Genomic DNA, 24,578 nt, shown 5'->3' with positions numbered 1-24,578 from the left:
TGTCATAACAACAATAAACTAGAAGGACACTCAGAGCAAACATGAAGTGTCAAACAACATACAGCAGACTTCAGAGAAAAAAAAGTCAAATCCACAGTAAACAATCCTGATCTGCCCCAACATGTAAAGTTTTCAGTCCTGGTCCATGATCCCTCCCTCCACCAAGTTCAGAGCAAACCAGTTCAGGACGTTTTGCACAAACCTGCTGACAAATAAACACACAGGGCTGAAATCAGAACTTGGAGGAGATAATAAAGGAATAAATAACAAATTTAAAAGATCTGTATGAAGACTTCGGTTCATGGTTGTTTGTGATGTGTTTATTTCAATAAAAAATCACTATCAGCCAATATACTGACACTGGATAAGAATATTAATATTACAGTTTCCACTTCAGAGGAAAACGCTGTCACTCAGCCACATATACCCAACAGGACCCTGGAGTCAATATTACAGGTTTTACATAGAAAACATATAAAGAGCTCATAACCTGGCACACTGAGTGATCAGTCAATGAACTGATTCGTTGATTGACAGATGGTTTCAGTGAAACACCATTTTTCAAACAAAGATCACAGACATCCTGAGGCATCAGCTTCTCACATGTGACGATTTACTGCTTTTCTTTGTCATACATGTAAGTGTTAAACTGAAGAGACTTGAACAGAACATCACTACATTCTGTTTTGTCTGTATCAGCTCTGTGATAGACTGGTGAACATCGGCCCAGTGTCGGCTGGGACCGACTCCAGCCAGAGGGATAAACTGCAAGATGCTGAATTCCCATGAATGTTCTACACAGTAACTTTAAGAGCTCGTAGTTTTCATGAGTACCTCTACTTTTAATATTGAAATAAACACATTTTCTTACTGACCCTTCTTCAGTGTTTCTGTGGAGTTTTTGTCTTTAAACACAAATTTTAGGCTGTTTAAATAAAACTGATGACTGACATTTTACTTCTTAGGTAAAAAGTTTATCTTTAGGTGTATTAAGTCCAGACTGAAGGATCTGATTTGCCGCTAAATATGTGCAGACGTTTATATTCTCTTCTAAACTCAGTATGATCTGGTCTTAATATGTTTCATGATACATAAACTTGTCTCGCAGTCAAGTGTTTGTAGGACTAATAATTAAAATAACAGTATATTATTATCAGGTCCACACACAGATCCACTGTTGTGTGCAGACCGTAAACTCTGCTGTCTGTCTGTGTGTCTGTGTCAGAGACAGTGAGTGAACTTTAAACCGAGTGTTTCTCTGTTTATCAAACTGACATCATGTTTGCAGGTCACAGTTAAATCCTCGACCTGAATTGATCAAACTGCTTCAAGCGAAAGTTTTAACTTTCATTAAAGAGAAAAGTAAAAATCTTTATGTTTATTCCTCATCACAGATTTGATCATTTTTTATGACCCTGAAAATCTGTTTCCTTTGTCCGACGTCAGTTACAACAGTTTGTTTTTTCCTGAGAGTTATTCTCACTGGTCTGAAGTGGGCGGGGCTCAGGTGGTTCAGGTGGCACCAATCAGGATTTAGCAACATCTGAATCAAACAGTTTGATCTGATCAAAGCACAACAGGCCTGAAAATGGGGCTTTTGACTTTGGATAACTGAGAAAATTTAAACATGTTTTAAATGTTGCAGAAAAATTCAGATTTGAAACCAAGCCAACTCCAGAGCACGGCTGGACCTCAGCTACTGTCAGCACAGGCTTTACCTGCCCCTGTGATAAAATCCCATGAACTTCATTTTAATCTGCATGATCACACAGACCATTGATCTACTGAGACTGCAACACTGCAAAATTAATATTGAAGTAGGATAAACATCTATCTATGGTGGATCCAGGTGGACAGGGCTTGGGGGTGGCTGAAGATGGTGACTGCTTTGTTGTGATTTTAACATTTATTACAATATACTATAATATATGGTTAACTAGTGTTGTACTTATATATTATACTAAAATATATAATATATATTTGTAATATTAAATTATAACTGGTAGTATTCTGAATTTCCCTTGGATTAATAAAGTTATTTTTTAATCTATCTATCTATCTATCTATCTATCTATCTATCTATCTAATTAGCTTCTGACACAGCTTAGGGAGACGAGCTGTCACAGTCCTCAGTCAGAGAAGGAGCAGATTCACAGATCCTAGAGCAGAGAACTGGACCTCAGGTCAAAACCTGTTCTGGTGACAGTCCTGATCCAGAAGCTGGTTCAGAGGCTGTATGACAGGATTAAGAGTCCAGTACAGAGACAGAGACAGAGGAGACCACAAACACCCAGAGACCAGAACATTATCTGAAGCAGTGTGTGTAATTCTGAAAATGACAGTTGTATAAATCATCAGGAGCAACTGCTGCTCACTGTTCACTCCAAACACACTTCTGATTGGACGTTACACTGGTTTTTATATTCCTCTGGTATTTTCTTCCCATACATCAGAGTGGTACAACATTTAACCCATCACACCTTCCTCTGACAGAGACACAGAACAGCTGTCAGCATGACCACAGTCAGTCCACTTTGCAATCAGCAGCTTTTACTTTGAAGAAACCCAACAAACAGAAACAATCAGAAATAGAGATGTTAGAAGAGAAGTGAATCTGTGAGTCACTGTAGCTTCTGCTGCCTCTGGTTCTAACTCCTTAAACACCAGGTTCTGGATATGTTATTTATTTCTTTACATGGAACTCTCAGCTCTAAAAACAGATCCATCACTGGTCTGTAGAAAACATGCACATTTCATTAGAGTCTGAAATGACTGACTCATCAACAACAAAAACAATGGAGTAAAAACCTCAGTCAGTGTCTGCTTTGCTTCTTCCAGTGTGATGACAAACTGCGGCTCTGAACTGAACTTTTGTAATAAACTGTTGGGATCTACAGAGGAACCTCTGATGATACTGGACCTGTCATTGGAAAAATTAATAACTGATCAATTATTAGATAATTATCTTCAGTCCCAGCTTTGATGTTCCTTTGACTAAACCTGTTGAGTTTATTTCTCTACAAGGAAACAGACAAAAATCTGAATCCGTTTTTATAAATGTGGATGTGAGTCATTATTTTACTCCAGGTTGTGTTTGTGTGAAACATCATGATTCCCACCTGCTTCCTGTAAACCTGTCTCAGTGCAGACGTCCTGAGAGGAGCTGCAGCTTCTGTCTCTTCTCTGTACATTTTATACATCTTTACATTTATTTTAGACCCCCACCCCCCCATCAGTCCTGGTGTCTCAGCCTCTCACATGGAGCCTCCTCGGTCACCTCCTCCTCCTGGGCCTCGAGTTCTCAGGTTGTGCCAAAGGTTAACAAAAGGTTCTCGGTTCTTCCAGATCAACTCGTGACCGAACAGGACGTACCAGCTGGAAGAGGGAGGGAGCAGAGACACACTCAGATGACCGACACAACAACAAATCTGAACACCGGTACATAAATGACCGTCGACCCTCAGCAGACCAAGGAGGATGTGAAGGGTTCAGTACGGCATCCGTGTCCTCAGTTCTAACACATCAGTCAACAGTAGAGTCACAGTAGAGCCAGAGTCAAAATAAAAGCCTGTCTGAGATAAACCAGCCCCAAACAAAGGCCTGGGTCTCTGATGCTGAGGAAAACTAGAATTTTGTGAAGTAACCATGACCTTTGACTGAGCTAAATTTCACCAGTTGTGACGCAGTGTGTGAGGAGCAAAATAATTAAATATTAAATTAAAACTGTGTGCCAGGTTTCACAATACTACTGAAGTAGATGATCCTGCTGGTTTTAGGGATGTTTTGGGGGGTTTGGTGGTCTGTCGTTTTATTTTAATGGTGAATTCCTTGGTGTGAATCTGAGAAACACTGCTTTTAACACCACCTTTAAAATAAATCAGTGACCAACATTTAGTTTTTTCTGGGTCTTCATTTTCTATAAAATCGTCCACTACCATGAACAGCTGCTGTGGCCCTGAGACTCTGATCCTTCAGGGTCGCCGCACCTCTCAAAATGAGACAGTAAGAGGAGTTTCTAACACTATGTGTTTGTCATCAGGATCCTGACGACCTTCAGTGGACCAACACCTGAAGCTCACCTTCTTCAGAGATGTTAAAGAACTCTCTGTCCTGATTTTACCCACAAATCTTCATGTGGAGATGTTTAAAAGTCACATGATGATCATTTTACTATTTGTTGTTCATGTGCTGATGGAAGCGCTGAGCATGATGGGAAATGACTTCTGAGCTGAGCATTATTAAAAAAATTAATAAAATATTAAAAAAATCCTTGTATGTGAAAACATACTTGGCAATAAAACTGACTCTGATTCTGATTCTGATTAAAAACATCTCACATTCCAAACATGGCTCCTCCTAAATGAGCAGCGTGGTCAAAGAACTTCCATCCCAGCACCAGACCTGCTGTATCCATGGCGATGATGGCCTTCAGAGCCTGTGGGGACACAGAGACAGAGGGTCAGGTTGTGATGGGAGGAGAGCAGGTGACTAAGGTGAACCAGGTGAGTGGAGTCTTACATTGGCAGCGGTGAAGGTGAACATGGGGAGGAAGATGATGGCCAGTTTGGATTCTGGCATTTTGGTACAAACGGCAGCCAAGACAGTCATGATGGCTCCAGACTGAAAACACACACAAACACACACACAAAGTGTGAAACAACTTAAGAGCTCAGTGAGATCAGCATCATGACTGATTTCAGAGTCCTGGACCCTGTATCTGTTGATCTGTCAGATCCCCAGCCTGCTCTGCTGGTGTCACTTCAACATTAGGCTATTTATTTATTTACTGGAGACAAAATTGTTCCACTATTTCACAACAAATAAGAGAAGATTTGAAGAAAAAAAAAACCCGAGAAATGAAGTGTAATTTGTTTTTTCTTCCCCAGCTCCAGTGATCATCTCATGGAGATTTATATTGTTTCTCAGTTTGCTGTAAAACATGTCTGCACCTGCAGCACAGTCTGGTCATGGTGAAACCATAAAGAAACCATAAAGCCTCTGTGACATCACCCACTAGTTTCTGAAGAGCGGTTTTGAGGCTCAGAGTGAGCTGCTCCACCGTCACCATCTTGGTGGTGCCTGACTCCGCCCCTAACTCCCAGCTCGGGGGTCGGCAACCCGCGGCTCCAGAGCCACATGTGGCTCTTTCATCCCTCTGCTGCGGCTCCCTGTGGCTTTGGAAAATAAATAATGAGTATCTAATTTAAATTTATTTTATTTTAGTTCGTTAGTTTTTTAAATGTAATTCTAAATTTGAAGATTATGGTGATCTTGTAACATTAAACTAAAACGTGTTTAATTTTTTGTTGCTCAAAATATGCGTCACAACCGCCAATGTGTGACACCCGCCGGCAGGCGATTTATTGAGCTTTTTGATCCCCGGTAATTTTGTTTTCTCTGCAGCAGTTCATTGATTTCATAAATGCAACACACTATAGTTTTTTTTATACATAGCATAAAGGTAAAAAACGATATATGTAGTGTTATCTTCATTTTAGATGTCAAAAGGGTTTTGTGGCTCCCGGTGTTTTCTTTTCTGTGGGAAACGGGTCCAAATGGCTCTTTGAGTGTTTAAGGTTGCTGACCCCTGTCCCAGCTGATCCAAAAATGGTCAAAGAGGTGGGGCGTGTGTGGCTGAGACTTTGGTGCATGTTAGTGCTCACCCACCTGTCACTCAAAGAGGGCACGCCCTCAATTCTCTACTTTAGTAAAATGTAAACAGGTGAGTTCTATAAAATTCAGCTCGTACAGTTGTCATGTAGGAGGGAATAAGCTCTAGAGACCAGAACAGTTTCTGTACCAGGCTGTAAACATGTTTCTTTCTGCTGTAAAGTTGGACATTTTAACATGGGAGTCTGTGGGGACTGACTCACTGCTGGAGCCAGACTCTACTGGTCGTTAGAGGAACTGCAGCCTGGAGGTCACCACTTCAGTGAAGCTCTATGACCTGAGGTTATTTTAATTGCAGGAAACAAAAAAGCAGTAAAACTGTTGCTCACCGCTCCCAAAGACGGGCCGAGCCTCCCTGTGGCCGTCTTACTCACATAACTGAAGAACGTGGAAACAACACCTGGACAGACAGAAAATACCATCAGACATTGAGCTTGTAGACAGTTCACACCACAATCTGTCGCTGCTGACAGTCCACTCTGGTGGCGTACCTGCAGAGAGGTAGACAGCCAGGAACTGCTCCCTGCCCAGCATGGAGACGGCACTGGTAGAGAAGCTCCAGAGGACGTACATGTTTGCCGCCATGTGGAAGAAAGAGAAGTGGCTGAACGTGGAGAGGATCATCGGAGAGCACAGAGTCTCTGCAGGAGGAGAGGAAACAGCCACAGAGTTCAGCTCCATGCTGCTGCTTTGACCTTGCAGCAGCTCACATGTGTTTCTAACGTTATGAACAGACAGACTCACTGGACGCAGGGTTGGACGTGAAGTATTTGATCATGGAGCGCTGCAGAGCTGGTACTCTCCAACAACAGAACACTATGGCGTTAGCAGCAATGATCCCTGGGGAAAAAGGAAGAGACAGTTAGGATAGGTGGTTGGATCCGGGCTCTGGGTGTTAATGTGGACTGTTGTTACGGTCTATAGAGTCAGTGAGGTGTGTCGCAGAGACTCTACAGGATCTACAGGTCTGTCAGGTCATCAGACCTGTCAGTCACAGCTCAGGTCTGTCAAGATCCAGACTCAGCTGGGAGATCAAACCTGTGCCAGGAAACGTGTGTGTGTGTGTGTGTGTGTGTGTGTGTGTGTGTGTGTGTGTGTGTGTGTGTGTGTGTGTGAGATCTCACCTGTGACTGTCCTCTGACCCTCACTCAAGCTGTTCCACCAATGGTTAATCTGAAATAAAAACAGCCAATCAGGGTTTAAGTCAGAGGTTAATCCTTTAACACCGGAGCCTCAGAATGTCCGCCTGGTGAAATTACCGTAATGACACCTATATGCCTAAAGCGCAAGGTCTTAGCTTTCAGAAACCGTTGGAATTTTCCGATTGCTCAAACCGTGACAGAGTTACAGTAATCCAAAGTATGCCTGTGCAATAAAAACAACACACTTGTTTTTAAAGGGTTAAAAGAGATCTAGTGGCGCCGCCCCCATCAGTGTGACTGTGAAATGACTTAATCAACAGTGAGAAGTGAGGTCATCTTCCTCACCTCTTTGTTTATTCATCTTCCTCACCTCTTTGCGGATGTCTCCTCGTTTCTGAGGATGCAGCTTCTCCAGCCAATCAGCTCTGATCTCGTTGAAGAAGCTCTGGACTCTGAACTTGACAGACTCGTACTGCCAGATTGCCGCAGAGCCAAAGGAGCAGCCTGTAAACTGACATGAAGTTAACACCTGCCCGTCACATCCCTCTGACCTGATGATGTCACCGCTGACATGAACAGGTAAACATCACCTACCCCGACAGTGAAGACCAGCGGTTTGATGAGCCGACTGAAGGCCCGGGGGGAGCTGGGTGGAGCCTGCTGATCCCAGTGAGGGGTAGAGGTCCGGCGCTGGCTCAAAGCCTCAGAGGACTCTGTGTGGGAGGGTCCCAGCTCCTCCTCCACCTTCTTGGATTCTGGTTTTCTTGTGGCTTTTCTGAAGCCACTTCTCTGCTGGAAACTGTGAGGCCACCTGCTTGACAGAGAGGGAACTTTAACCACAGAGACGACCACCTGAGTACGTCACAGAGCTGATACCATTAACTGATCAGTTGATCGACAGGAAAATCATTTTAAACTTCTGCACATAGGGGTTGGTCAGACAAAACAACATCTGAAGACGTCACTGTGGATTGTGCAAAGACGTAATCAACATCTTTTCTTTTTGACATTTATTGCACTAAATGATTAATTGATTCATCAGACAACTGATCAGCAGATGAATCAATAATGAAGCTAATAATTAGTTGCAGCCAATGACTGTTATTTAAAATGATTATTATATACAGGAGATAATCAGTTAAACAGATAGTGATCATCAGATTTCATGAGCGAATGTTGAGATGTAGCAACAGACATCACATCAGCTTTATTCATTTATTTGTTTATTTGACCAGCCAGGGTTTCACTACTGAAGTGGCATGAAAAAGGACACGCACATGAAATGGAAACATAAATCTGAGACATGTCTCACTTCAACACCTGACAGCTATGACCGAACATTACCAATAAACACTTTTATGAATAACTGATAGATAATTGGTTAATAAACGAAGACACATCGAAAGTGACACAAGTCAAAACACGCAAACAAACAAACAAACAGCAGTTAGCTCTGTTAGCTGTTCTGCTAACGTTAGCCAGTTAACGCCAGCTAAACAAACTGTCTTTGACACTAATGGAGCTACCTGCGAGAAGCGGAGCTCTGTCTGCCGGAACAGGCTGCCTCTCCCCGGCTGTGCTTACTCACCTGCTGCCCCTCACGGAACTCCGTACTACGTCTTCTCCGGTCAGTCTGAGCAGGGCAGAGCAGCTCTTCCACGCCATGTTGGAGCCCGGTGACCCCGACCCCTCGACCCCCGCAGGTCGTTCATTTCCGGGTCAACACGGAACTCCGAGGAACGGGCGACACCTGGAGGACAGAGACTGACACTGCACAGCTAGAAGACCATGAAAGACCACTAAAAAGGCTGCGTCAAAAACACATACTTGTACTTCCGTCTACGACTTTAAAGTAAAATATAGTCAAAGTGCATTAAATAATTTACCTGCAAATAAGAAATTATTATTATCAGTAGTTTTATATATGAAGAATTATATAACATCAGGGGATATAGTCACAAAGTTCAATATCTAAAAATTGTATTTAACAATATTACGACCTTGAAGTGTCCTCATATCTTTCAGTCTCAAATATATCAATATTGTAAATAAGGTTATTATTATTATTATTATTATTTATTCTTATTTTTTGTAGACTCTCAACCTAGTTGCTGGGAAGTAAAATAATATATAGGATATCATAATTGTGCTTTTTTTGTTTATTATTTGATATTTAATTACTATTAACTGAAATTTACTTAAGATATAAATGTGATGCATGCTTACATCCTATTATAATAACTGTCAATTTTAATTTTCTTTTAGGGCTACAATGCACGGTCACATTTACAGCCATGTTTATTAATGCGAACTGTCTTTATTTTAACAATCAATTAGTGAATCTATTTCCTTAAAACGTCTTGAAAGTTTCCTGGAAAGAAGCATGTAGTTTGGTACTAATTACATTAAAATAAAATAAATTAAAACAAGTTTATATATATATATATATATATATATATATATATATATATATATATATATAAGACAGATGTAAAAAAGAAACAAAAAAGAAAAAAAATGTAGTTGTTTCAGTTAGTTTAGTTGGTTGTGTGGGGTTCATTTTTCACCTCCAGATGAATTCCCATGAAAAATCTCCCCATTTAAACCACGGTGGATATTTACCACCCATTTTCATTTACAATTCTGCTCTGTACCTTGAATTAGAATCAAATTGTGTAGTTCTTTTCAGTAAACCTCTTAGGAGACTGCAGATAATCTGGAAATTGAACTGGACCCGCAAATGAAGCGGTACTGATTAATTCCTTATTCAGTTTCGCTCAGTGACATAGACCCACCACCCTCCCTGCGTTAACAGTCTGCCTCCGGAACGGACCAGCACTTTACTTTGAAGGTGGTGAGCAGCGGAAGTGGAGCCGTTGTTTCCGGCGGTTGTGTTTAGTGTGGTCTGGCTCGGCTCGGCTCGGCTCGGTACAGACCAGCAGCTGCAGGACTAGCAGTAGTAAAACTGTGTGTGACCGCGGAGGAAAGATGGCGGCCCCTGCTCTCTCCGGTCGGGCTGGCTCGGCGGGCAGCCTCGGGAACAGCCCCACCATGGCCGCCGGCAGGCTGCCACACGGCGGGGGCGTCGGGCCCGAGCTCGACTTCAGGTCGGCGGCCCGAATGGAGGACCTGAACCGGCTCATCCAGGAGTTCAGCAAGCACGACCAGCGGGAGTACGACGACCAGCGGGCATTGGAGATCCACACGGCCAAGGACTTCATCTTCTCGATGCTGGGTGAGGGAGGAAATACACACACTGAGCGAAAACCGTTATTTAACGGGGGTTTACGGTAAACGGTGTTGTCTACCCGTTAAAGGATGCCCATCCTGATCCCTCAGACTCCCGCTGCCGTGTTATCTAATACCGCAGAGCCGACGGAGACGGCAGGTGTAGGTGCAGGTGTGGAGCTGGAGGATCCTGAGCTGTGATTCAGGATGCGGTTGTTTGTCCCGTGAAGGTGTCGAGGCTGGTTTACCTGGGCACAGCTCAGGTGGGAATGACGCAGACTGATGTTTCCGCCAAGCATTCAGCAGTCATGTGCGGAAACATTACACGGTCTGTGGAGCGTTTACTCAGTGTTCGTCAGATTAGTTCAGCCTCTACTGTTCTAACTACATCTTCATCCATTTCACAGCCCGGGCTCCCCTGGTTTGTCTCTCTGTTAACTGTTTGGATTAACAAACAACAGACACTGAAACATTTCCATCTCAATGTAATGTTAGACCGCGAAGCTCAGCAGATTCTCACCTTTGAGAGCCTGGAGGGTTCAAATGTATGACACGTTAAAATGTCTTAAAGTATGAATCAGTTATCAAAGTTGTTGTGGAATTATAGCAGTTTTATTATCTTTCATCATGAGGTGAGTAACAGAGGTTCACCATTCTTTTCACACCTACCAGGAGTGTGAGCTTGCTGGTGTCTGATTGGCCAGCACGTTGCCTTGTTGGATGACTGTGATTTGAGGTTTCTTGGTGACCCTGAATTAGTTGGCACCTCTAAATCAGCACAGCGTTGTGTCTGAACGCAGCCTAAAGGCAGGTGTACGCTGTCCAGGTGTGGGCTGTCCCAGACAGAGGTCACCTGCACGACAGGAACATTCCCTCCAAAAACTGTTACATGACAATAACAGTCATCGTACTATTAAGCAAAGAAATACAAGTTTTATCTCAGTTTAGACTTTTAATTCATGGTTTCAAATATAAGTCCCTCTAAACCTCTGTGGTTGGAAATTGTCGTCTGCAGCAGAGAAAGTGGAGAAACCCATGTGACACAGTTACAGGAAATAGTTGAAAATGAACCGTCTCCTGTCTCCACTGTGTTTGTTGTTTGTCTGTGGCTCTTAAACTGTGGTCCTACGTCACACTGTGAGGGAGGGTCAAAGATGTCTGTTGTCATGGTTTCGTGACCAGAGACAGCCTGGGTCAAAATTCTGCTAGTGTGAGAAATATAGGTTGACCACCCCATAATGTAACTGCTGCTACGACCTCGGTCTACTAACCTCACAGAATGAATGCAGCATGTAATGATGTGCAAACGGAGGAGGTGTGCTGGTGGCAGACTGCAGATGACGCAGTATCTCTGGGTAGAGCCTGCAGTTAATGGAGCAGCATCTAAACCGACACTTAGAACCTCTCATGACTTCATCTTGCTCATGTTGGTTAATATCGCCTTAAAAAAATCCGACCTCGTGTTAAGTCTGGTGTCCCCGCCCTGTCTGACTAACGTTAGTCCACGTTGACTCAAAGTGAAACAGGTGATACAGATGATATGAGCTCAAACTCTGAGCCTCAGGCTGCGTCCACACTAAAATGTTTTAGATTTACACAGCGTCTCTTCTTCTACGTTTCCTCCTGCCGTCCACACGACTCTGGAGTTTCAGCCCCTAAAACAGAGGCTTTTGAAAACGCTGTTGGTTCCGTTTTAGTCTGAAACTCCAGCGTTGTGTTGTCGTCTGGACGGACAGGACCTGAGACCCTTGGAAACGATGATGCAGACACCTGCATCACCTCCTGATTGGTTCTTATCAGTAACGACTACCAGACAGAGGTGAAGGAAACACTGATGATGGCCAAAGGTAACATGATCAATTAGTTTGATAATTTGGACACAGTCACATTGTTGAATATGAACTCAAAAAAAGGGAGGGGTCCATAAGCACCAAAGTGATCGTTCATTAATTGATACTGATGTGAAGTCTTACTGCTCAGTTGCACCTCTGCGTTTTCATAGGTCGGTTCATGTGAAATGATCCTTAACATTATCGTTAGTGCAGCTCTAAAGGATCCAATCAGACGTCGTTGACCCCTCCTGCTGGGTTAATGATGTTTGAGACAGTGCGTCCTGACAGAGTGAGGTCACTTCTTTGATAAAACTTTATTAACAGCAGATAGTTCTGTCCTCATGACCACGACTGAAACAGGAAACATGCAGGGTGAACTGTAGGAATGTGAGATCTGATCAGTGAAAACACTTCCTGTCAGAGTTTCAGAGTTTATGATGCTGGACCTCCTCCAAGATCTGGATTAAAACACACACACACACACACACGCACACGCCCACACACACACACACGTACACACACACACACAGAGCCAGGCAGTTAAATTTAGTCTTTTTTTTCCTTGAACACACTGACAGTCTGCCAACAGATCTGTCAGTTTGGTTTCAGATAAAGCTCAGATTTGACAGAAATTCATCCATCGTGGTGTGGACAGATCTGTCTCATCCTGTCTGACGTCCACACAGAAATAACACCAGTCCCTGAAATGTCCCAACAGGGAGCAACAAACGTTCCTGATGTTTTCACAGCTTGTGTTTGTCGTGTGGAGTATATTCTCCATCAGTGAAAAATGAGCGGCTGTAACTTTGGTGAAATGGGAGCTGTGTAATTCCGTTCCTCTGTGGGAGTGTGTGACGTACAGTTTCCCATGACATCCCTTTGTGGACGCACAAGGTTGTTCAGTTGTGTGAAGAAGAACCAGCATTTGTCTTACAGGTGAAACATGAGACTTGATGTGAAAGGATCTGGTGATTTTCTGTGTTTTTGTTGTTGCCACCAAATTCAGTGGAAACCACTAACAAGTGTCGGCTGTGGAGCTAAAGTCTGATCCAGTTTAATCCTTTGTGCCGTAAAACAACTCTGTTGTCCAAATCTATGAATGTAGGAATCTCCTTCTATCTGCCCATTGATTTTCTTGACAACCGTTCATCCCATCAACCTCACACTTCACGTGTGTGTTGTTGAGGACTTGGATGTTGTCGCCTGTGAAGGTTTTTGATGTTTGTTTCTCAAGGAAAAATAAAAAGGACTCAACATTAAACAACAGTCGGTCAAGGCTAAGAACAGCACAAGTGGAACTAAACTGCGAGGACAGTGCAGCACCCGGACAACTTATAGCGCACACATGCCAGGGTTGTATTCAAGCTGTGTCCCATTCATGAGCGGCATCCTTCAGAGGGCCTGGTCTATGAAGGGTGCCGAACCGACACTGAACCAAAATGAGTGGGTGTGGCCTACAGAGGATTTTTGCTTTGAGCTCATACTGTTGCGTCACCTAGCAGCCTTGACAACATGTAACATGTTTTATAAAAACTTGAGGTTTTGGTTTAGACAGTTGTACTGCTGAACAGAGCTGAAACCCAATAATTACATTTTAAAGTGTAATCCTCAGGCTGTCTGTTGGTGTTGTTTGCTGTCATATTATTTTCATTACCGGCACACAAAGAATCTTGGGATAGGTTGGGCCAGGAAGTATCCACCTGTTGGATCCTTTGTTGGCCAGGAGAAGACGACCACATTTCTCTGCCACATTTGAAGGAGCCTTGGAAATGGGAAAGTCCAGTCGCACCGCTGTGACACGATTGGTCTTCAAATGCAGCCTCTGAAGGATGTGGCCGCTGAATTGAGACACAGCTTTATTTTGCTCATCACTCACAAACCAGAGACCGCAGACTTACACATGGATCTTTTTTCCTCTCAGCGCACCCAGGAGCGTGTACCTCTGTACATTTGGTATGTTTCTGTAATGGGTAACGTAGCGTGTCGACAGTTGCAGTGTCAGATGTGGAATTGTTTGGGTGATGCTCTCAAGAAAGCTGTAAGATGGCCAAGCAACCAGCTCATTTTGACCAGGCAATGTAGTAGTAGTAGTAGTAGTAAATAACATTTCCTTAAATAAGCTGCTGTCTGTGTGGTTTGATGTTTTTCCTTCAAATCAAACTTCTCTGACGGAGTTCAAGCTGTTGTTGCCATCAGTTTTCCCCGTCCCCAGATAGTTGAGGTGTCCCTCAGGGATCAGTATTAGGCCCTGCTGTCCAGACTATAATATTCCCAACCTGATCCCTGCTCTTAATGAAAATGTAACTGATACAGTCCAGCATCATAAATACTTCACTAAAAAATTTAACTGGATTTTACACCATAATCAAAAATATTAAAGCTTCAGTAACCAACTAACTAATTAGTCATCCTAGGCAATCTGTGTTGATGAGGCAGTGTCTGTAATATGAAGCTTGAGTCAGGCTCAAACCAAAACTTTACTGTTGGTATGACAAATGAAAAAAGTGAGTGAAGGGGTAAGATTCTTTCTAGTTCACACAAACGCCGATTTCAGCCCTGTGCAGGTTGATTTTAGTGTAAAGGTCAGATCAGTGGTTGTCTGGAGGGAAGAAAACCAATGTAACAATATGGAATATTTGGGGGGAAAAACCAGAAGGAATATGAAGCTATCAGTTTTGTCTTTCATAGGCTGAAGGCCAGTTCATTGTGCTGTACAAAGGTTTAGTAGTAATGGATTATTGTGCTGTTAAAGTCAGCTCACACAGCAGGAAGATGAAGAGTTAACACAACTGAAACAGAAAGCGAGTATCCGGAGCAGCCTTCTATCTGTGATCTTTCAGCTCAAACTGTTTCTGAGAAACAGTGAAACCAAACAGTGTGTGTCCACTCCACGACAGCACAGGAATGCACCCATCAGCCAGGAAGTGTTCCCTTCACTTTTAGCTCAGCAGAGCGGAAAACCAGTCCAGACTAATCCAGTCCACCAGCAGAGGAGGAACACAATGACCTGTCCGGTCTGATGCAGTCCAGACTCTTCACTGTTCCAGACTGACCCAAATACCAGCCCAGACTCGACGCTCATAAATAGATCTTCCAGAACAGATCTGATCTGAAAGAGACCTGAGAACAAAGTAGACCTGATCATAATGAGACTTGATCCAGTCTGCGTCGGACCTGAACAGTCCTGAACAGAGACATCAGTTAACAAGCAGCAGTCCTTCACAGTTCACACTCTCTGTGTTTGAATCCCTGTGGATCCACTCAGGAATCAGACATACTGAGCCACAGACCTGAGACCTGCAGCTTTACAACAGGATCCTACCAGACCTGATTACTGAAGAGACTTTGGACCATTGTGCTGACGGTGTAGCTGGGTGGGGCCACGGCCACTCTGGGCCTCTGCTCATACACTAACAATGTTGTTGTGTTTCTCGGTGCATTAATATTTGACTCAAGCTGTATAAGCCTGGTACATTATCTCAGCAGCTGAATCAGAGAAACAAGGACACTCCATCCCACAGCTCAGCCTGAAGACTTCCTTTAACAGTATGTTCTCACCAAGCAGAAAGATACTCAGCAAACCTTAAGCTTGAAAGAAAGAAAAAAACCACAAACCAACAAAATATTGATTTGACTTGGTTCTAATATTTTGCTTTTCTGTTTAAAGACCTTCTGCTTCTGTGATACAATACTAAATTGCAGTAGTTTATAAAAAGAGGCAGCAAAAATCTTTTGAATGGCTGCTACTTTTTTGTCACGTTGTTGCCACCTGCTTGATACCAGTGTGTGTTGTGGGAGGAGAAGATTTCAGGTGATGTTGGACAATCTGAAAAGCAATCTGTTTGAAGCAGCCTGATGTCTGGCAGTGTTCCCGCCAGTAATGTATCTTTTCCATCATGGCAAAAAGCAAAAAAAAAACAAAAACAACAATCACTCGCATCAATCACCTAAGACTTCCTTGTAAGACTTCCTTCCTAACATAAGGAGAAACCCCACAGATGTTCTTCTCTCTAATCTCAGACATGCTCACACTACAAGATTTGAAAATAATGGTGCATCACACACTGCAGGATATTCTTAAGATTATCCTGCCAGAGGGGAGCAGTCAGGGAGCGGTGCACCCCCCACACTATTTCACATCACGTGATCTTAAGGGAAAGCAGCTGTACCACGTTTGCTATCATCAGGGTGTCTTGATGAGTCTGCGAGCAGTTTGGGAAGTTAAAGACTGAGTCTTTAAACCCCTCAGATGACCACATAATCTGGGCCAAACATTGGTACAGACCAAGGTGCACATTGCACCCATGCCAGCCCTCTTCATCCACAGGAAACAAACGACATATTTACTCACTAAAATGACTTTGCATGCTCTGTTGTTTGTTTGTATAATACAATGGTAGAATTCTTTATTTATCAGTCCTCTGTGCTCTGTCTCTCAGGAATGGTCCAAAAGTTGGACCAGAAGCTCCCGGTGGCCAACGAGTACCTCCTCCTCTCAGGTGGCGTTCGGGAGGGTGTGGTGGACATGGACCTGGACGAACTTAGCGTCTACGCCCGTGGTACAGATTACGACATGGACTTCACTTTGCTGGTCCCAGCACTCAAACTCCACGATCGCAACCAGCCGGTGACCCTGGACATGAGGCACTCAGCCCTGGGCCACTCCTGGCTCAGCCTCCGCCTCTTTGATGAAGGAACCATCAACAAGTGGAAGGACTGCTGCACCATCGTCGACCACATCAGTGGGACCACCAACTACTTCTTCTCTCCGACACTGGTGGCCGACTGGTTCTACCAGTCCATCTCCCTGGTGCTGCTGGAGGTGCAGAAGAAGCCGCAGAGGGGGATGCCAAGAGTGGAGAAGGTGGAGAGGAATGGTACCATCATCTCCGTCATCCTGGGTGTTGGGAGCAGCCGCATGCTCTACGACATTGTCCCCGTGGTGTCGTTTAAAGGCTGGCCGGCTGTGGCTCAGAGCTGGCTGATGGAGAACCACTTCTGGGATGGGAAGATCACAGAGGAGGAGGTGATCAGCGGCTTCTACCTTGTCCCCGCCTGCTCCTACAAAGGCCGGAAGGAGAACGAGTGGCGCCTGTCGTTCGCCCGCAGTGAGGTGCAACTGAAGAAGTGCATCTCGTCCAGCCTGATGCAGGCCTACCAGGCCTGTAAAGCCATCATCATCAAGCTGCTATCCCGCCCCAAAGCCATCAGCCCCTACCACCTCCGCAGCATAATGCTGTGGGCGTGTGACCGCCTCCCTGCCAACTACCTGGCGCAGGACGACTTCTCTGCCCACTTCCTGCTCGGCCTGATCGACGACCTGCAGCACTGCCTTGTCAACAAGATGTGTCCCAATTACTTCATTCCCCAGTGCAACATGCTGGAGCACCTGTCGGATGAGACGGCCATGCTGCACGCTCGCAAACTCTCCTCAGTGCGCTCCGACCCGGCCGAACACCTCCGCACCACCATCGAACATGCCAAGGCTGCCAACAGGCTGACGGTGGAACTGCAGTGGCGGGGCAGCTCCAACAACCTGCCGTCGCCACAGTCCGATGCCGGCGGTGAGAACCAGCCAGACGACCGGCTGGCCAAGAAGCTTCAGCAGCTCGTCACAGAGAATCCTGGGAAATCCATCTCAGTCTTCATCAACCCGGACGACGTGACGCGACCACACTTCCGCATCGATGACAAATTCTTCTGAGACTGACAAACGTTCTCCCAGACCTCCTCCCTCTCTTACTCCTCCTCTTTCTCTCTGCCTTCCTCCTCCTCGCCCGGTGCCCCACCTCCTCTGAAACTTTATTTTTTACATTTTTTATGTTTCTCTGCCACAGAGTGAAGTGAGGTGATCGTCTAGTTGTGTCTGCCACAATTTTTTATTTTTATTTTTCTATTCCCTCTCCCCTCTTCCCTCCTCTTTCACTGTGTGCCCTGTGTTTTTTTACCTGCTGAATGCCTTTTAAATAGACAGCTGAATAGCAGCAGGTTGTTTTTAAAACTAAAGGATGAGGTGAAATCCACCTTCAGGTAGAATTCTTGTTCCTATCTGACGGTAGTTTCATGTGATTATCAGGGATTCTGGAAATGAGACGAAACCACCACCTCCTTAAAACATCACAGAAGCTTGTTCAAAGTGAATTTTGGGTTTACTGATTAAGGTTCTGACTTGAAGCCTGTACTCACCTGTCGTAACCAGGTAACATGAAGGTAATATTTCCATCTTAAAATATGATCGAATCACTGGCCAGTCATTACCACGGAAACAATAAAAGCTCATGAATACATATTTATTTATTAAAGAAGTTAAACCGTAACTGATGCACAATTTTGCATCATCAGTTCTGAATCTGATCATTTAGCTTATTAATTTATTTTGCTCTTCTCAAGAATTATGACTCTTACCACACTTAAGACTTAATATCTCATCATTACTTGATAATACTATCTCATTATTCTTATATTATTATAATCATGCATTTCTCAGAATAACGTTCTCATAATAACTCAGTATGTCACCCAGTCAGAGAAACATTTCTACATGATTAAAGGTGATCATCTAAGATATTATGTCTTAACTGTTTCCTTGATACTAAGTTATAACGTGAGATATAACCTGAATGTTTCTCATAATAATTTGGTTATGAATCAATGATAGGTGCCTATTTCTCATGATTAAATAATTAGATTTATTCTGACATATGGTCGAATAATTCAAAATAAATGCGATAATACCTTGTTATCAGAAGATGCTACATCAGTGATGAGATACTATCATATAATTAAAATAACAGTTTGTGGTTTCACAGCAAACCTGGAAGAGCAACAAGGTTGTTGAACGAAGCTGTTCTGTATGAGGTTGTACACGCATTCAGGAGGTGGGGATGCCAAATGGCACAAACTGTCTCAGAGCCAGGAGTAAAGGGGTAGGAGTTGTGTTTGAAGGTGGATTTTGTCCCTCTGAAGAATGTCTTAGTCCTGCTGGCGGACGATGGTACTAACGTCTTAGAAACTAACTGTAAATAGAAGAAGGCTGACTGAACATTGATGTAGACAGAGGTGAAGTAGAGACTGATGATGATGTGTGGACAACTCTTCGTCTAACTTTGCACAGAATGTAAAAAAAAAACAAACACTTTTCCTCTCGTCCAGATTCTTAAATGATGTATCATATCATTAGACAGGTGACACTTTACCAAAGAGCTGTTGTACTGCACTTTTTAAATGTGGATGTTAACTGGTGGAGTACACAGACATACTGCAGTAGCATTTGATCACACATACAGGCTCACACAGCACTGGAGACGTGACCTGGTGGTATCGTTAGTTTCACTGCTACTCAAAGACTCTGCAGATGTTGTCTGATGTGACTGAAAGAGCTTCACTATTCTCTAAAGCCCCTTTTCCACTGGTCAAAAAAACCCACCAAGACCCTCTAACATTGGCTCTTGCCTGCAGCGTGAAAGGCAACAATCAGCATTCACACCCAGGTCAAATGACTCTGCAGTAGACAAAGGTATTTATCAGCTCCGGCTCCAACTGGCAGTGATGTAAACACAACACCTGGGTGAACACTCTAATTTTCGAATAATCTTTCGGAGCACAAACACTGTTAGCACACCTGTCAGCTGCCCAGCACGGTGCTGTTACACCAGAAACACTGCAGCTGCACTGTATTTAGGGATGACAGAGTGAGCTGCAGCCCCGAAATAAATTTGAAAAACACACAGTCATTGATCAAAGCGTCTCACACTGCTCCGACACTGACAGGAGCACCAACCTGGGGATGAGAGTCTGCACAGCACCTGACAGCTCACTCCTCCTCCCCTCCTGGGTCTGTGTGTGTGCTCTGCATGTGATGACTCCCAGCAAGTGTGTGTGTCCTCAGTCTGAACAGAAGGGTCACCTCGTCCGGCAGTGTGAAAGGTGTTTATCGCCTTTTTTTAGTGGGTTCACCTGTGTTTAAAAAACCTGCTTATACCCACTAATTTTGATGCACAAAGGTGTGGAAACATATCACTCAGGTTCTGAACTATGTTGTGCAGCAGCATCGTGGCAACAGTTTAAGTGGTGACCTTATGAGACAACCTCCACTAATGTCATATTACTGACTACACTTCAGAAGATCAGGTGAAAAGAGAGGGCGCTGTTTCTCAGCATACACCATATGTTTAGTGAGTGTGGCTTTTTGTTAGACTGTCTTCTCCAGATTGAACTGATCATGAATTTGTTCTTGTAATAAGAGCCGGGAACTCTAGAAAATGTGGCTGTGGACTGACTGAAGTATCTGAGACACAGCAAGTGTTTTAAAAAGGGGGGGAAATATTTTTGCACAGTCTCTCCCAGAAGACTGAAATTGTTGCACTTAGTTGTTAGTTTGACAAATGAAAGAAATAGTTTTGTTCAAAATTGAAAAAAAGAGGTGAGAGAGATGAACACTCCACACAGCTGACCAATCAGAGCAAGAGTTAGGCGTGCACAGAGGTTTGCACCGTTCTGACGGAGTCTGCTGGCCCCTCAAACCGACCTCAACACACACTCTGAGTCCACCCACAGAAACTCCAACCTTACCCACACATTTCAGATTACAGCCGTCATCATGTGGACAGACACAGCAACCAGCACAAAGGTCCTGAGCTCTCAGACTTCATGTGTGTTTGTCAGTTTGGTTCATAAATTAAATCCCAAACAGCCTGACGACTGCTTCGATGTGCAGGTAAAACTGCAGAAAATGTTGTAAAGGAAATTTTGTAAGGGGAAAACTTAAAGTAGAAATCAGAGGCTTCCCAAACAACATGTGGCACAACATGGCTTGGAAAATGAATGACCTTGTTGTCCACCAGTTTAGTCTCAGTCAGCTGGGGGAGTGAATTCCCTGCTCAATGTTAAACGGGCCTGAAAGCTGCAGACTCATTAAAGGAAAAAGACAAGACACTGCTAGTTCTGAGCCTGTGTGTGTGAACAAGGTTTTTTCCAGTCATGGTTCTGTAGTGAACTTTAAATCCAAATTGTCAGTGAACACATCTCCCAGCCTCACTGTGTACCTCCACTGTTTGACACTCAGGTTCATCTGCTGTAGTATGACCGTCCTCTGGCACAGTGTCACTGAATATCTCTTTAGACATGTATCACTGGCATCTCTCTCCACGTACCCCTCTCACTCTCCTCCTTTCTCTTTGTTTTGATCAGAAGTGATCGCACGTTTCAATATGCTTCACTGTTTCTGTACCTCCTGTTTTTTCTGTCAGCCTGACTGATCTATTGTCTTCAGCTGCTTTTCTGTGTTTTGATGTGATGAGGATTCACCTCAATTCAACCAGCTCAGGATGTGGATCACAGGGGAACATTTGGTCGGGAATGTAGTCTGGAGGTTTCAGAAACGTGGGTGGTTGACTTGGTTCCAGCCTTATTCTAAAGCTCAGGGTGGGGTGTTCCACCAGTCACGTCATATTTGTCAGGTCTCACAATTCCTTGTAGGAATGATGCTGAAAGTTAAACTAAAGCCAGCGCGAACAACTCAGAGTACGACAGAGTCGAGAGTCTGAGCACGTCTGCAGTCTGCAGTGTTTCTGTTGTGAAGGTCCTCACTGGGAGGCCTGCTGTCACATCCTCCTCCTGGCTGCATCTCACTGCCTCCCTGATCTCTCTGCAGCAGCTCTGTGTCTCTGTGTGACGCCACATTTGCTCTGAAGCAACAGACAGTTTAGAGCTGTGGCCACCAAACAGCCTGCAGCAAAATTCAGTGTCAGAAATGTACGACCTGAAGTTTCCACAGTGACTTCTGCTGCTACTGATTTAGTTTCAGCAGTTTTTCTAACAAAACCAGACTCAAACCTAGTATACAGCAGGACCACGTTCTAGACTATTTTTATCCAGTCTAGTATCAGCTGCTTTCAGTCTAGTGTCAGCTGGGTTCAGCCTAACATTAGCTGGTTTCAGTCTTTTGTCATCTGATTTCAGTTTAGTGTCAGCTGGTTTCAGTCTAGTATGATTTGGGTTCAGCCTGACGTCATCTGGTTTCAGTCTAGTGTCATCTGGTTTCAGTGTAGTGTCAGCTGGGTTCAGCCTAACATCATCTGGTTTCAGTCTAACAGCTGGTTTCAGTCTAGTGTCATCTGGTTTCAGCGTAGTGTCAGCTGGGTTCAGCCTAACATCATCTGGTTTCAGTCTAACAGCTGGTTTCAGTCTAGTGTCATCTGGTTTCAGCGTAGTGTCAGCTGGGTTCAGCCTAACATCAGCTTGTTTCAGTCTAGTATCAGTTGGTTGCAATTAAAGGGCTGACTTCGCTTTTCTGGTCCAGCCAAAAAGCTGCCAGATGATACATGGCAAACAGACATCTGCTCCTGTGCCCTTGTGGCAAAGCATCATAGGAGTTGTAGTTGGTCCTGAGCTGGTTGTGTTGATGGTGAGTCAGTCCCAGTTTTTTTTGTTTTTTGTGTTTACAACTGTTTCAAGCATTTCCAGGAAAATGCCAAATAACCTACAGACATCTGACTGGCAATGTAATCTCCATATCCCCATCCTCAAGTGCAATTAGTGAAAACACACACACAGCAAGTACACACGCACACACTCACACACACAGAAAAGTAAACACACACACAAACACACACACATCATGTAGCATTAAGACTAAAAGACACTCAAAAAGTTGAAACTGGTTTTAACAAAGACACACACAGACCACAGGACACTAACCCTCCACACACACACACACACACACACACACACTCAGAGGTTTCTCACACCATCAAAGTGCCACACACTCTCCTGCTCGGTGGAAATGTGATCAGTGTGTTGTTCTTCTGGGCTTCATGACCTTTGACCTTACTCCTCTCTGTTTGTTCAGAACCTTTCGACTGTGACTTTTTATTTCCTCTGTATCTCGCTGCTCTGCTTTGTTCTGATGTTGGATTTCTTTATGCAATGTTGACTTGGATGGTTTCCCTTCAGATGGCAGCTCCTCCCCCGTCTGTGAAGGTTTTCCACTATAATGCACTGTACAGTAGAGTCATCATAAAGTCTTTGAACCAGAAGCTCACAGTCTGCTCTCAGTGACTTCTCTCCATATAAACTCAAGCTGTCTGTAAGTGACTCTGGACCTTTAGTCAAACAACAGTAAGTGTTCCCTTCTTGTGTCTGTTTTCACACACACTAAGTCTGTGCTACAGTCGTGACCTGGTGATAGAGGTAAACCTGCTGAGATGATGAGCAGTCTCAATAACAGAGGCCCCAGAATCCAACCCTGGGGAGCTCATCTCACACTGTCAACAGCTCAGAGAGTCTCTGAGCAAGGCACTAATTCCAAAGAGCTAAAACAAAACACTCAGAAATTCCTCATTTACAAGTTGGTTGTGAAGATGTCATTTTTTATTTCTTGCAGACACACTAATAAATTGTGCATAAAAGTTATGTTGTGTGCATCAGTAATTATCTTGAAAACTTCTTATCTAGTGCTCCAAACCCATCTTCAGTCTAAAATTAAACTGTGCAGTTATCCCCAAAGTGCAAAGAGGCAATTGTGTTGCGCACAAAAGTTAATATGTGTGCAAAGTTATGTTGTGCACTAACATTATTGTCTTCCCTATAATAGACAGTAACTTGTGCACAAAATTAACCTGTGTAGTTATTCATTTATCTTGTGTGTCTGCATACAAGGCTTGTGCATACAATGTTAAAACAGATCACATGTTGGGACCTTGAGTCTCTGGAGAAACAGACACTAAGATGAAACCATGCTGGTGCTGCAGTGGGCTGTCTGTGGAATGAGGATGAGGATGATGGGTGAGCTTTGCTCTGTTAAGGTTTGTATGTCGTGAGGTCATTTACACACTGACAGAGCATCGGTCACTGATTCAAACCCATCTGTAGACAGGACGTCCTAAATCTCGTCTAAACCTGTTTACTGATGTCCTCAGTATTGAAGTACCTCTCACTGCCACTAGGGGACACCAGTGAGAGAATACACGTGAAGAATGAGGCCCAGTCTGCAGAGGGGCAGCTCCGTCAGCTACTCCGTCAGCTGCTGGTGTGGAAAGGACGGAGGGAGCTGTGATCTGAACGGCTGCTGTGGCACAGTTATCTCCTTCTGTGATGTGGAACCACTGTTGTAAATATCACTTGATAAAATAACTCAAACTGCTGTGTGATCATTTCTCTGAGCCCCAGTCCAGATCGCTGTCAGTCCAGTTCATTCAGCACAGGGTCAGCTGGTCTCAGCTGGCCTCTGCTCACTGGTCAGATCCTGTTGCGGTCCAGTCAGGATTTGATCAAATGTTGTGGCCTCATTCCCAGGGATCAGGTTCCCCCTCACACCCTGGACAGGCCACAGTGTTAACTGTACCACCAACAGTTTGCAGTGACTGTGTTGTGGAGATGTCATGTTCGAATCCAAGTCTGTTAAATCACTAAAGCTGCAGAAGACACACACACATGATTCAGTTTTCTCTGATAATCACAAGAGTTTGTGTCCAAAAATAATAGTTAGAAAAAAACAGAAATTATCTCCATAATAATCATCTGTAGTTGCTTAAATGCTCTGTGATCTTTCTGGTCACCTGAAGGCAGCAGAACAAGCTGTAAATTCAACACGACGGATCATCCACATCCAGCAGAAACACCATGGTTCAGGTCCTGTGGTGTTTGTGTCTCCTGTTGGTTGCCACCTGCTCCTGAGGGAAATCATTCACTGATAATATTGATTGAA

At 43.9% G+C, this 24,578-nt stretch overlaps 2 protein-coding genes across 4 annotated transcripts; one reads left to right on the top strand and one right to left on the bottom strand.

The window, feature by feature from the left end:
- Positions 1–2,305: 2,305 nt before the first annotated feature.
- On the bottom strand, positions 2,306–8,605 carry LOC139632460 (presenilin-associated rhomboid-like protein, mitochondrial). 3 transcript variants are annotated; one of them, XR_011693563.1, is made up of 11 exons: positions 8,401–8,605; positions 7,407–7,626; positions 7,183–7,323; positions 6,795–6,843; positions 6,415–6,510; positions 6,162–6,311; positions 6,000–6,070; positions 4,519–4,620; positions 4,338–4,435; positions 3,120–3,375; positions 2,306–2,920 (listed from the first exon to the last, which is right to left on the bottom strand). XR_011693563.1 is itself a non-coding variant. In XM_071497394.1 (10 exons), exons 1-10 carry the CDS (start codon positions 8,475–8,477, stop codon positions 3,255–3,257), a joined length of 1,125 nt encoding a protein of 374 aa, XP_071353495.1. In that variant the 5' UTR covers positions 8,478–8,605; the 3' UTR covers positions 2,306–3,254. The 3 variants fall into 3 exon arrangements, 2 of the variants coding, with proteins under 2 accessions (XP_071353495.1, XP_071353496.1); XM_071497394.1 differs by having other exon boundaries at positions 2,306–3,375; XM_071497395.1 differs by having other exon boundaries at positions 2,306–3,375; positions 7,407–7,623; positions 8,401–8,586.
- A 1,094-nt stretch (positions 8,606–9,699) lies between these two features.
- LOC139632461 (nucleotidyltransferase MB21D2) lies at positions 9,700–24,014 on the top strand. Its single transcript, XM_071497396.1, has 2 exons — positions 9,700–10,047; positions 16,312–24,014. Exons 1-2 carry the CDS (start codon positions 9,801–9,803, stop codon positions 17,574–17,576), a joined length of 1,512 nt encoding a protein of 503 aa, XP_071353497.1. The 5' UTR covers positions 9,700–9,800; the 3' UTR covers positions 17,577–24,014.
- The last annotated feature ends 564 nt before the right edge of the window (positions 24,015–24,578 follow it).

The sequence above is a fragment of the Trachinotus anak genome, unplaced genomic scaffold (genome assembly GCF_046630095.1).
Source record: "Trachinotus anak isolate AG129_WGS33_773 ecotype Australia unplaced genomic scaffold, CSIRO_AGI_Tana_v1 ptg000014l, whole genome shotgun sequence".
NCBI classification, from domain to species: Eukaryota; Metazoa; Chordata; class Actinopteri; order Carangiformes; family Carangidae; genus Trachinotus; species Trachinotus anak.
This window is presented reverse-complemented; position numbering and strand designations above follow the sequence as displayed.

Coding starts and splice junctions, on each gene's coding strand:
- LOC139632461 (XM_071497396.1), top strand. CDS start 9,801: ATGGCGGCCCCTGCTCTCTCCGGTCGGGCTGGCTCGGCGGGCAGCCTC. Junction 10,048..16,311: donor CTTCATCTTCTCGATGCTGG/GTGAGGGAGGAA, acceptor TCTGTCTCTCAG/GAATGGTCCAAAAGTTGGAC.
- LOC139632460 (XM_071497394.1), bottom strand. CDS start 8,477: ATGGCGTGGAAGAGCTGCTCTGCCCTGCTCAGACTGACCGGAGAAGAC. Junction 4,436..4,518: donor TCACCTTCACCGCTGCCAAT/GTAAGACTCCAC, acceptor GTGTCCCCACAG/GCTCTGAAGGCCATCATCGC. Junction 3,376..4,337: donor GGAGGAGCCATGTTTGGAAT/GTGAGATGTTTT, acceptor TCCCTCTTCCAG/CTGGTACGTCCTGTTCGGTC.